The sequence below is a fragment of the Boleophthalmus pectinirostris genome, unplaced genomic scaffold, assembly GCF_026225935.1.
Source record: "Boleophthalmus pectinirostris isolate CB_2022bp ecotype Guang Dong unplaced genomic scaffold, ASM2622593v1 HiC_scaffold_4, whole genome shotgun sequence".
Classification (NCBI taxonomy): Eukaryota; Metazoa; Chordata; class Actinopteri; order Gobiiformes; family Gobiidae; genus Boleophthalmus; species Boleophthalmus pectinirostris.
Window position 1 is genome coordinate 38,269,783 of NW_026571353.1, and position 12,500 is coordinate 38,282,282.

The following is a 12,500-nucleotide window of genomic DNA, read 5'->3' on the forward strand; positions in this document are numbered from 1 at the left end:
CAAACATTAGCGGCTAAAGACGGGTTAGCCGCAGTGAGCTAACACTTTACATAAACACTTCGGAAGTTTTTCTAACGCGTAAAAACAGCATTACCATCGTCCACATGCGTTTTACAATCATTAATTATTCATCTACTCTTGTGTCAAATTAATATCCAACAATATAGACACGTTAAATACCGTCTAAACACTTAATGATATAATTTTAAACCGGTTAATCTTGTTTTGTTTATGAATACATCTGCGTTAGCCCGTAATTTGATGCGACATTTTCCAAAAGTTTGACACAAAAACGAATCTCAAATCTTTTGTGTGTGAATAGAAAGCTTGATACTAGAGCCCGACCGATATGGATTTTGTTGTTGCCGATATGATACCGATATAATGGGAGTTGGAGCTGCCGATATAATCGCCGATATATTTAGTGATGTAAAAATTCACTTTAAATCTTGAATTATTTATAAAAAAAAACTTAGGTTTGGCCCTTGTGGATTTTAAACTGGGTTTATTTAGGCAACATTTATTGTTATTCTGCCTCTTTACATGATATGTCATAGGACTAAAGCAGGACTAAGGCAGGTCTAAAGCAGGTCTAAAGCAGAACTGAACCAGGACTGAGTGTCGGGACTCGGTCTCTATCTCTCTCGACCCCAAGATTAGTCCTGGTTTATTTATTTTATGCTGAATATATTTATGCACGTTTTTTTTATCCTATGCACATGCATATTTCTGAAAGTTTAGTTTTTAGCCACTGCCGCTGTCAAACTACCACGAGTTTGCACGCAGCGTGAAGAGAAAAAAAGTGAGAGAAAGAGAAAACACGACTCCCAATCCCAATAAGGAGCAGGCTCCCGTCGTTCGCTTCAAAGAGCCGGCTCTAAAAGCCGCTTCGTTCGCGACCGACCCATCACTACTAGCCTAGCTAGTAAATAAACAATCACTATTAGCCTTTAGCCGCGACTATTAACTAAACACGTGCGTTTCTTTCATTATCTTTTATTTTAATACGATCATAAACGGTAAATTTTGTGTCTTCTTCATCATTATTATTAGTTTGTACGACCACAAACTAAAATATATTTGTGCATGCACGTATATATTAGGGCTGGGTATCATTAAGTAGTTACCGATACAATACATACCTCGATACATAGGCCACAATATGATACATATCCCGATACAGTGCACTTTTGATTCGATACGATATATTTCAAATTGATTCCATACAGTTCAATAAAAAATAAAGGCTAAAGGCTCTTGACTGTGATACTAAAATTCTTTGTTAAACCACTTCTTGTGCAAAGTTCATGAAACACAAACATTTTAATCATCAAAACAGTGAAAATGTCAAATGTGTCGCGTAAATGAGTTTTCTTCCTCTAAACAACCACAAAACTGTAGCTGTAACAAAATAATTTAGTAAAATATACCAAAAAATACTCTTGGTGATGTATCGATACAGCAGCCCACGATATTGACACTGTATCATCACTTTAAACGATACGATATATCGATATTTTGATATTTTTGCACAACCCTAGTATATATGTTTATAATATATATGTACGTACACTACCAGTGAAAAGGTTTAGAACCCGACAGTTTTTCCACTTTTTTACAGAAAATTATTCATAATTTTTCTGAAGTTAGACTGTTTCATCAGCCGGTTTCACTGCGTAGAAACTGTCTAACCTCGCAGCATTAGGATTAATTCATTCGAGAGTACGGGGGTACTTTTTTTATTTAACTTTTTTTTAATTTAATTACTGCTGTTTGGTCATGATGTATGTAATTTGCTGCTAACGGGAGTAACTAATATATTAAGCTTTTCCCAAATCTCGTAGGAAGAAGGGCAATAACGTCTTTCCTCTTGATAAAATTCACCGAACATTCTCTTTGTTCTGGCTCTAAATCCTCGATCTCGGGAATTGTTGACAACACAAAATGTTTGTCTCTTCGCTGATTGACTGGTGTCCGAACTCGCACTTCCAGAGTTCTTGCAAACCGTCTAGTGTATTCTGATTCCTGACCTAGTCGCTGGAGAGAAATGAAATTGAGTGGAGGCACTTTGAGTTGAAAAAGAAACCATGGAATCAGTTTATAGACCAAAGTGTATACTAAACTTTTGACTCCTCAAAGTAGCCACTTTTGGCAGATATAACAGCTGAACACCCTCATGACTCATTCTTCCTACAATAGAAATCAAATATTGTTCAGAAAGTTCTTCCCAAGTCTCTTGCAGAAGTTCCCATAAATGTGTGGCACTTGTAGGTCGCTTCACTCTTCTGTCCAGTTCATCCCAAACCAGCTCGATGGAGTTTAAGTCTGGACACTGTGCTGCTGGACACTTCATATTTTCAAGTTTTAACATCTTGTTCTTTTGTCCTGAGGTAGTTTTGGCAGAGCTTGGACTTATGGTTTGAGTCATAATCTGTTTTTTAACCTCTGGCTGTTCAGTTCGTACCTTTGTGTCATTTCAAGCGCTTCATTGGACTTGCACGACTTGAATTTCAATAAATAACTGGAAAAATTTGGGTTAGGGTTACACACGATATGTTTTTTAATCCAAACTACTCAACAACTTACTCCTTTTGAGCGTCGGAAATGGCCCCAAACATGTACATATACACATCCTAATGTTTTGTAATGTACCTTGCTCAAAAAAAAGAAAATTGAATATAAAGCATGTACTTTTTGGTGTCTTTGAGATAGATATTCTTGCAAAAAATATATATATCTGTTAAATGCTGTCAATTTTCTAGTCAGAAACCCAAATTTGTATTTCAGTCCCTCTTGTCGTCTTATATAAATTCTCTAAATTACTGCACAAATCCCATAGCCGTGAAAACAACAGCACATTATATGGAATCTGAAATATAAAATGTGAATGTATTTATTATTTTTCTACATTTGTATAATTCCTTACGCAGACATTACGCACGCTGAGCCCTGTGAATATAAATTCTTAAGCCTCTAGCAGTGTTATTGTTTATAGTACTGTACATTACATTGTCTAGACCACACGAGAAACCTTCCGGAAATTAAAGCTACCAAAATAAAACTCCAAACTGCTCTCACAAAAAAAACGAAAAAAAAAACCTAACAAACAAGAAAACTTTTATTATTTTTGAGCAGTCCTTAAAATTGTGCGTGTAAAAGTGATTTAAAAGTGTGTAAATATTTATCCACAATGGGGTAAAGTGGTTGTCATTTCTTGAGAGTCGTAGAGTGAAGTAGGCTGCGCGGGTGTTTCACGCTCTAATCACATTGACCTCAGATTAAACGTGTTTTAATGCTGGGACATTCACTCGTGAAGGATTATGGGAAAGTTTTACAGTTTAAAAAGTCCACCGTGTTCCCAATCTGCAACAAACGTCTGCAAGGATCAAATTAACTGTAACACACTTAACATATTTAGGTCACCATGTCACCTTCTATTTTTTTTTTTTTTTTTGAGATTCACTTTCGTTTTCGATGCTCTTCAATCTCCACTCCCTTTTCTCTCTGCGCTAAGTCATGCCCCCTTCAGAGCTCTATTATAGGGTGACCAGATTTTCAAAATAAAAAACTGAGACGTCCCTGGTTTGGGTTGTTTGGTAAAAAATTGTGAAACACGTGCGTAATTAAGGAGAATTGTTCTGAACTCGGCACTAATGTGAATCGGCGCAGTCACGTTTTCTTTGTGTTTTGGTCGTTTTTAAGCAGCTTTTCTGTATTTTATCTAAACAAATGACAACTTATGCCTATTTACTGTTGGCAGGGATCAAACTGTTTCGAAATAGGGACACCAGGGACGTTTGTTGTATAAAACAAATCACTGGTTTTGTATAAATCTGCTGTAGCAGGGGACACAGGCTCAAAACTGGGACTGTCCCAGGGAAATAGGGACGTCTGGTCACACTAATCTGTCACAACACAATCAGCGTGCATCCCACTAATGAAACTACTGCACATCGCGTCAGGTTTGTGAAGTTGTCGTACACAGTTTTGTATCATTGAGTCTTACTTGTATATAGAGCCAGAGAGAGATTATGGAAGATAATTTGTTCCTTTTGATTTTTTATTTTAAATACTGCTGAATTTCTCACTTTGAATTTTTAAACTCTGAAAACACATTTTTTTTCTGAATTTTAGTTGCTGTTTAAGATTCAATTTAGAATTTTTAAAATAAAAAATAAAAAACATTCATCACAAATAAAAATATTCATCACAAATATTTTCAAGCCTCAAATTCAACAGTCAAAATTCAAAGTGTAAAAAAAAAAATTCCAAGATGCCATTTTGAATGTGAAATATATTGATAAAGTACACTTAAAATTTCAGCATCTAAAATTAAGAATAAAAATAATTCAAAAATCTTGTTTCAAAGTCAGCGGTGTTTAAAATAAAAAATCTGATGAAACAAATGATCTTCCATTAGAGATCGCTAAATGATTGAAATATACATGGATGAAATCTAAAACCTCTTCAGGCGTGTTTTTGATGACAGAACAATGTTATAACACGTAAAATAAAGTCAAATACCTAGATTTACTTTAACAAACAGACTTTTCTAACCACAGTAATGTAACTGAAGGCTGAAGTGTGTTATTGATAGTTTATTCTCTTTTGACATTTTGATTTAATAGTGGCAGTGTTTTTGTTGTAGTTTTGTATAGTCCAGACTGAACCAGGACTGAACCAGGACTGAACCAGGACTGAACCAGGACTGAACCAGGACTGGACCAGAGTTCTGTCACCACTTCTCGCTGTTGCTGTTGCTGTTGTCTGTGACTCGGGGGAACTTTTAACTTTGTTTATTTTGTCTGTTTGTCGATAAACTCACGACTCCACATTAACACCACCTAATATCCCCGTGTCAGATGCCCTCCCGTCCTCCTGTGTCCCTGTAGTGTCAGACTGAGTTAATCTGCAGATGTTGTGGTGTGTCAGATGCCCTCCCGGATGTTGTGGTTGGATAAATGCAGCAGGAGAATGAAGTTTGTCACTGATAGAAATGCTCAGGGGAAAAAACATTTGTAGATTTGATTGGAGATTTCCGAGGAAAATTCCAGAGCACGAGACAGAACAGCAGCTCTGCTCCGTCTGCCAGACACGAATCATATTTTAACACTTTTTAATAAATTTTAACACTTTTTACTTTATTTTGGCACTTTTTATTTTATTTTAAAATTGTTTATTTTATTTTACTTTTATTTTAAGTTTTTATTTTTCAACACATTTTATTTTATTTTAACACATTTTATTTTATCACTTTATTTTATTTTATCACTTTTTATTTTATTTTACTTTTATTTTAAGTTTTTTATTTTAACACTTTTTATTTTAACACTTTTTATTTTATTTTAACACTTATTTTATTTTAATACTTTTATTTTATTTTAACACTTTTTATTTTATTTTTGTTGTGGCTGGATAAATGCAGCAGGAGAATTGAGCTGGTCGCTGATGGTGTTGTAGATTTGATTGGAGATTTCCGATGAAAATTCCAGAGAACGAGACAGAACAGTGAACACGAAGCAGGTATGACTTTGTGCTTTGATGAAGAGGAAGTGAAGTCACTATAACAGGAAGTGCAGTGTTTCCTCTGATCGCAGGTCTCGTATTTCCCGTGTTTGTGATGTCTGTGTGTTTTGATCTTTTGCAAAAGTCGCACTAAGGCCTAGAGAACTGAGACTAACAGAGCCTTTAGAATCATCACAATGTGCATAAGTCTGTAATGGAGGCAGAATGAAGCGGAAATAATTTGTCTTCAGTGATTTAACTGTGTGTCCTGCAGCGCTGAGAGTAAAAGTGAAGCTGTAAAGGAACTCGCCGCATGTAAAGAGAATCAGCCAATCAGATCAGTCCGTACGTGTGTGCGATTTGAGACTGACGGAGAGGAAGACGGACGTGATGAAAGAGTGAAAACCAGCTCCTCCTCAGAGTCCAATTCGTAGACCGGAAATGGACGTAGTTAACCTGATTCTAGCTGTTGTTGTTTTATTTGAACGATGTGTCTGTATGTTTGATTGAAACGTGTATGTCTGAGATTATTGCTGGTATCATTAAGAAGTTGCCGATACAATACAAATCTCGATACAGTGAGCTTTCATTTCGATACGATATATTTCAAATCGATTCCATGTGGTTGAATAAAAAAATAATGGCTAAATCTTGTCTGTGATACTAACAGTCTTGCAAAGTTCATAAGAAACACAAACGTTTTAATCATCAGAACAGTGAATATGTCAAATGTGTCACATAAATGAGTTTCCTTCCACTAAACAAGCAACAAAACTGTAGCTGTAACAAAATAATTTAGTAAAATATACCAAAAAATAGTGAAAAATCCAAAATGTGGCTGTATGCTGCAGGTGTTCCAAGTAGTGGGAACAGGTAGAGGATGCTCATGGAAAAAGGGTCAAAACTTTAAACACAGTGAACTCCAGGCACTCCAAAGAAATAAAAATTGCACAAGAAAAAATATAGTTAAAAAGCATTTATTTAGATGGCCAAAGCCAACATGTTTCGACCCAAAAGGTCTTCATCGGGGCTCAGAGCCAAACCAAATAATACTCTTGGAGATATATCGATACAGCAGTCCATGATATCGATATTGTATCATCACATTAAATGATACAATATTTACGTACTGTAAATGGACATAGTTAATTTGTTAGCTTCTGTTGTTTTGCACTATGTAACTTTTTGGTTGGGGGTTCGTCACTTTCTTGTTTTTATGGAGATGTCACTGCTCTGCCTGGAGTGCACTAGGGGTGTGCAAAAATATTGAATATTTTTTTGTATTTTTAGTATATTTTACAAAATTATTTTGTTACAGTTACAGTTTTGTTGCTTGTTTCGTGGAGGGAAACTCGTTTATGCGACACATTTGACATTTTCACTGTTTTGATGATTAAAATATTTGTGTTTCATATGAACTTTGCACAAGACGTGGTTTAACAAAGACTTGTAGTGTCACAGCCATCATTTAACCTTTGTTTTTATTGAACTGTATCGAATCAGTTTGAAATATATCAAATCGAAGGCTCACTGTATCAAGATATGTGTCGTATCGTGGCCTGTGTTTCAAAATAACTTCTTAACGATACCCAGCCCTAAACACAAACATTTTAATCATCTAAACAGTGAATATGTGAAATATGTTGCATAAATGAGTTTCCTTCCTCTAAACAAACATAAAATCTGTAGCTGTAACAAAACAATTTAGTAAAATATACCAAAAAATACTCCGATACCACAATATCGATACTGTATCATCACATTAAACTATACGATATATTGATATGTCGATATTTTTGCACACTCCTGTCTGAGATCATTTTAAAGGTGCATTACGTAACTTTTTGTTTGGGAGTTCGTCACCTTCTTGTTTGTATGGCACGCACTGAAACTCTTGGATTTATCTGGGACAAAAGCAATCGTGTAACTGTTACTACGGCAACTCAACGTCAACTCTGGTTCAGTCAGTTTGTTGGAACGGAAATGAGGATTTGATGAGCCTGGATCGCCCAAATAAGCCCGGGTTTGGCTGTAGCTCACTTTATGGAGAACCCCCATGTTTGTATTTCATTTACTTGTTTTTGTTTATTTGTTTACAGCTTGTGTTTGTGTTTGTGTTTACAGCGGGGTCGGGCCACAGTGACTCACGCCGTCATCGTCATCTTCCTGGAGTTCTTCGCCTGGGGCCTCCTGACCACGCCCATGCTCACGGTCAGACACTTTCACAAAGGCCTCAGAAACATTATTCAACTCCAAAGACGTAATTTCGTTTAGATGAAAGGACTTTAAGCTATAAGATTAATATGACGAGTTTGCGTAGCCGATCCCGAACAAATAAAGAGAAGGAGAAATTATGTAACAGAAGTTTGGAGATTTCTTTGAAAAAAACATGAATTTCCCGTAGGATTATACAGACGCTTTTAACACAGCATGAGTTGCGTGGGCCTCTGTTTATTTTATTTTGTTTTTATTTTATTTTAACACATTTTATTTATTTTTAATTTTATTTTAAAATTTTTAATTTTATTTTAACACATTTTATTTATTTTTAATTTTATTTTTACATTTTTTTATTTATTCTAACACTTTTTTCTTTTAACACATTTTATTTTATTAACTCTTTATTTTATTTTAACACTTTATTTTAATACTTTAATTTAATTTTAACACTTTTTATTTTAACACTATTTTATTTTAACACTTTTTATTTTATTTTAAAACTTTATTTTATTTTTAGTCTTTTTATTTTATTTTAACATTTCACTTTTTAGTTTATTTTAACTTTTTTATTTAAATTTAACACTTTTTATTTTAACTTTTTTATTTTAATTTAACACTTTTTATTTTAACTTTTTTATTTAAATTTAACACTTTTTATTTAACTTTTTTATTTTAATTTAACACTTTTTATTTTAATTTAATACTTTTTTATTTTAATACTTTTTATTTTATTTTAACATTTTTATTTTATTGATTAAATAACCTGTTCTCTTTCAGGTCCTCAATGAGACGTTCCTGCAGCACACGTTTCTCATGAACGGACTGATCCAGGGAGTAAAGGTCAGAGCCACATTCACGTTGACCGGACCGGAGCACGTGACGTCAGATCTGATCGTACAGACGCATGTGAAAGACTGAACCCTGATGTTTGTGTTTCCTCAGGGTTTCCTGTCGTTCCTGTCCGCCCCGCTGATCGGCGCTCTCTCCGACATCTGGGGCAGGAAGTCCTTTCTCCTGATGACTGTGTTCTTCACCTGTGCCCCCATCCCCTTCTTGAGGATCAACCCCTGGTAAAAACAAACCACTAAACACAGCTAAAGTTACACACTACAGGAGGATTTGCCCGACTTTGGGTGCGATTTCTTCTCTGTGAGTTTAGGGAAGCGTGATCCAACTTTGTGTCTTTGTGTGTTATTTTGAAGCCGCTGCTCTCCTCGTGTGTCACTCTGAGGTTACATTTACACTGAAACAAATCATCGTATCACAGTATCACCGTATCGGAAATGTTTTGCATCCAGACACGTCATTTCTGTGTCCGCAATCAAAGCCTTCTGTATCCACACGGCTTTGTGCATATTTGTTTACGTTTTACGGAAACAAAACTTAAAACCACATGGATCATTTGCAGAAACTAAGCGCTCAAAATATCAGCTCGCTCCTTGTGTCGCTGATGCGGTTCAGCTTCTGTCGGACTAAAGGACACGACTCAGTGGAATATGAGTGTTCTTTCTGTGACAGAGGGGTGTTCTGCTGATGGTGAGTCTGTTCTGTGCAAGTAGTTCTAGCGCTGCGGATTCCCATTTGTGTGTGGTTTGTTTAAACTGTTTTACACAATAGCGTCACATGAGCGATGTCAAGAACCCAGAGAATCAGGAAGGCACAAGTCACAGTGACATGGTCCAATAAGGACGAGACTCGAGCTCCTACGTCAGAGTATCAGTGTTTTCAGGCGTCCACACAGTGCTGGATCAGATCTGTACTCAGATGAATTCGTGGGAGCTGGAGGCACCAGATTGTTCCGTCTCTGGAGTTATTTTCAATCGGATTAGTGTGAACGAACACTACATCCACAACGAAAACAACTTCGAAATACAAACTAGTGTGGACGGGGCCTTAAGTCTCATCAGTTTCTCGTCGTGTCTGTGGGGTGCAGTTTTGTTGCATGTTTAAAAGTCGTTTAAGACAGAAAAATCCTTAACCCCTTCTCTTTCATGAGGCTCATCCCCTGGTACAAACATGATAAGAAAACTAACAGCACAAACACCAGCTGACTGAGCTAACGCAGCTAAAAGATGAGACATATAAATCAGCCCAGGTTCATGATCCTCCACAGTGTTGGCGGTATGTGGTTTTCTTGTGGAATTTGGCTTTTTAAGAGCTGCTGCAGGTCAAAAATCCTGTCCAGAGGTTTGGCCAGAGTAATTTTCCATGTCAAACATTACATTACATCACATTAACTTATGAATAGTCCTAACGGTAGTCCAGAATTTTGTGGACAAATGTTCATATCCAAAGCCGTCTTTGCTCTGTGGAGCTTCTGTTTGTGAGAGGGAGGCTGCTCTGTGTTACCGCAGGAACACTACTTTCATACAGAAAATGGAAAATTCAGCCCCCAGAACAAAAAAGAACAAAAATTATTGTTTATTTATTCTGAGGCAACAGTGCTGTGGAGTGAGGCTGTTTTATTCAGAGAGAGATTGAGTCGTGAGATTTACAGTCACTCCTCTGTCAGGAAAATTAACCTTAAATATTAATAATAATGGTAATTATGGAGCAGATATATAGTGTTTTTTTGTTTGGACATTCAAAGATGCTTAAATACTTAATTAAACTGAGATTTAATCAAAAGTCATAGCGTCCTTCTCTGGCCTCCGTTTCCTCCTCTGTCTCTGTGTGAAAGTCTTGAGAAACATTCAGTCTGATCCTCGTGAGCCTCATGTGACTCTGGAGCTCGAGGAGGTAAACTCCAACAGCCTCTGATCTGCTTCATCACACGCTCCACCACCACAAGGACAAAACTACAGTACAGAGTCTGGTTTAGCTTGGATCCATAAAAAAAAAAAAAAAAAAGAGCTGTATTCGGAACAAATATAAGAGCAGATAGACCATGTTTACATGATGTTTTTTAAATTCCAAATTAATTGTTCTGAATTAAAAAGTTCGAAATTAAAATATCCTCCTTCGAGTTTACATGGAAATAATAATTCCAAATTGAAGTTTTACATGGAAAACATGTTAAATCGCCTTTATTTACGTCGACTGGAAGAAAACACACACTTCAGCTGCTACCGGCTTTTCTCGGTTTGTCGTTACTCCACAGACACAAACATGAATCATGATCCAAACTTTTTTTTGATAATTGCGCCGCAGATGGAGAAAGGGCAACACAACGAGTAGGAACTGAACGACCGGAATTATTTTTAAGAAGAATAAACATTTACATGATGGAGGAATAAATTAATTCGGCTTTGAAACCGGAATAAACCACACACTTACTACGGGATTAAACTTAATTCTGAATAATCATTTTCATTAGGAATTAAGTGTTTATATGGTCTTTTCTAAAGCATAATTATTTTTTATTTGGAATTGAAGCTGTCATGTAAACGTGTCAATAGACCAAGGGATTACACAGATATAAAACCACATGGGAAAAGAAAATAAAGTACGACCATTTAATGTGGAAAAATCACAGTATATTGTCTAAATAAAGAGTGTTTTTATTATCATCCTGGTATCAGAATCAGTATCACGTCTCTGTTCTTTAGTATCATGACCGGACTACATGTGTTGTCTTGTGTTTTCAGGTGGTACTTCGCCCTCATCTCCGTCTCTGGGATCTTCTCTGTGACGTTCTCAGTGATTTTCGCGTATGTGGCCGACATCACCGAGGAACACGAGAGGAGCACGGCCTACGGACTGGTCAGTACCACCGGGTTTAGAGCTGATGTAGACCTGGTTTAGTCCTGGGTTAGACCTAGTTCAGTGCTGGTATGAGCGCTGGTTCGAGTCCTGGTTTGAGTTCTGGTTTAGTCTTGATTTGGACCTGGTTGTAGTCCTGGTTTAGTTCTGGTTTAGACCTGGTTCAGTCCTGTGTTTGACCTAGTTCAGTCCTGGTTTGAGTCCTGGTTTGGTCCTAGTTTAGACCTGATGTAGACTGGTTGTAGACCTGCTTTTAGTCCTGGTTTGGACCTGGTTCAATCCTGTGTTAGACCGAGTTGAGTGCTGGTTTGAGTCCTGGTTTACTTTTGATTTGGACCTGGTTGTAGTCCTGCTTTTAGTCCTGGTTTAGTACTTACTTAGACCTGGCCTAGTCCTTGTTTAGTCCTGGTTTGACCCTGATTTAAGTCCTAGTTTAAACCCTGGATCAGTCCTGGTTTAGTCCTGGTTTAATCCCGGTTTAGTCCTGGATTAGTCCTGGTTCACTTGTGGTTTGAATCCTGTTTCAGTCCTGTTTTAGATCTGGTTTAGTCCTGGTGGTTTAGTTCTGGTAGTTTAGTTCTCCTCGTTCAGTCCCGGTTCAGTCCCGGTTCAGTCCCGGTTCAGTCCGGTCCCGGTTCAGTCCCGGTCTCTCTGTAGGTGTCTGCGACCTTTGCGGCGTCCCTGGTCACGTCTCCGGCGATCGGCGCGTTCCTGTCCCAGCGTTTCGACGACAGCGTGGTGGTGCTGGTCGCCACGGTGATCTCTGTGCTCGACATCGCCTTCGTCTTTTTCCTGGTGCCGGAGTCTCTGCCCGACAAGATCCGAGCCACCGAGTTCTCCTGGCAACAGGCCGACCCCTTTAACGTGAGTCTGAGCCGCACAAAACCAGACCTGGAGCTGTTTTGTTTCATTCACACGTCGTCCTGAAGTTCTGATGCGTCTCTGTCGTCCTCAGTCTCTGCGTCGTGTGGGACAAGACCCCACAGTCCTGCTCATCTGTGTCACCGTGTTCCTCTCATATCTGCCCGAGGCCGGACAGTACTCCAGCTTCTTCCTCTACCTCAAACAGGTCA

General features: G+C 37.5%; 1 protein-coding gene across 1 annotated transcript in view; it reads left to right on the forward strand.

Annotated features, from left to right (window-relative positions):
- The window catches only part of LOC110166399 (hippocampus abundant transcript-like protein 1), a 23,215-nt gene that overhangs the window by 401 nt on the left and 10,314 nt on the right, over positions 1–12,500 (forward strand). The window contains exons 2-7 of the mRNA XM_055161382.1: positions 7,630–7,716; positions 8,503–8,565; positions 8,668–8,795; positions 11,313–11,427; positions 12,085–12,291; positions 12,383–12,496. Coding sequence (XP_055017357.1) covers positions 7,630–7,716; positions 8,503–8,565; positions 8,668–8,795; positions 11,313–11,427; positions 12,085–12,291; positions 12,383–12,496 — 714 coding nt within the window. The remainder of the gene's footprint in view (positions 1–7,629; positions 7,717–8,502; positions 8,566–8,667; positions 8,796–11,312; positions 11,428–12,084; positions 12,292–12,382; positions 12,497–12,500) is intronic.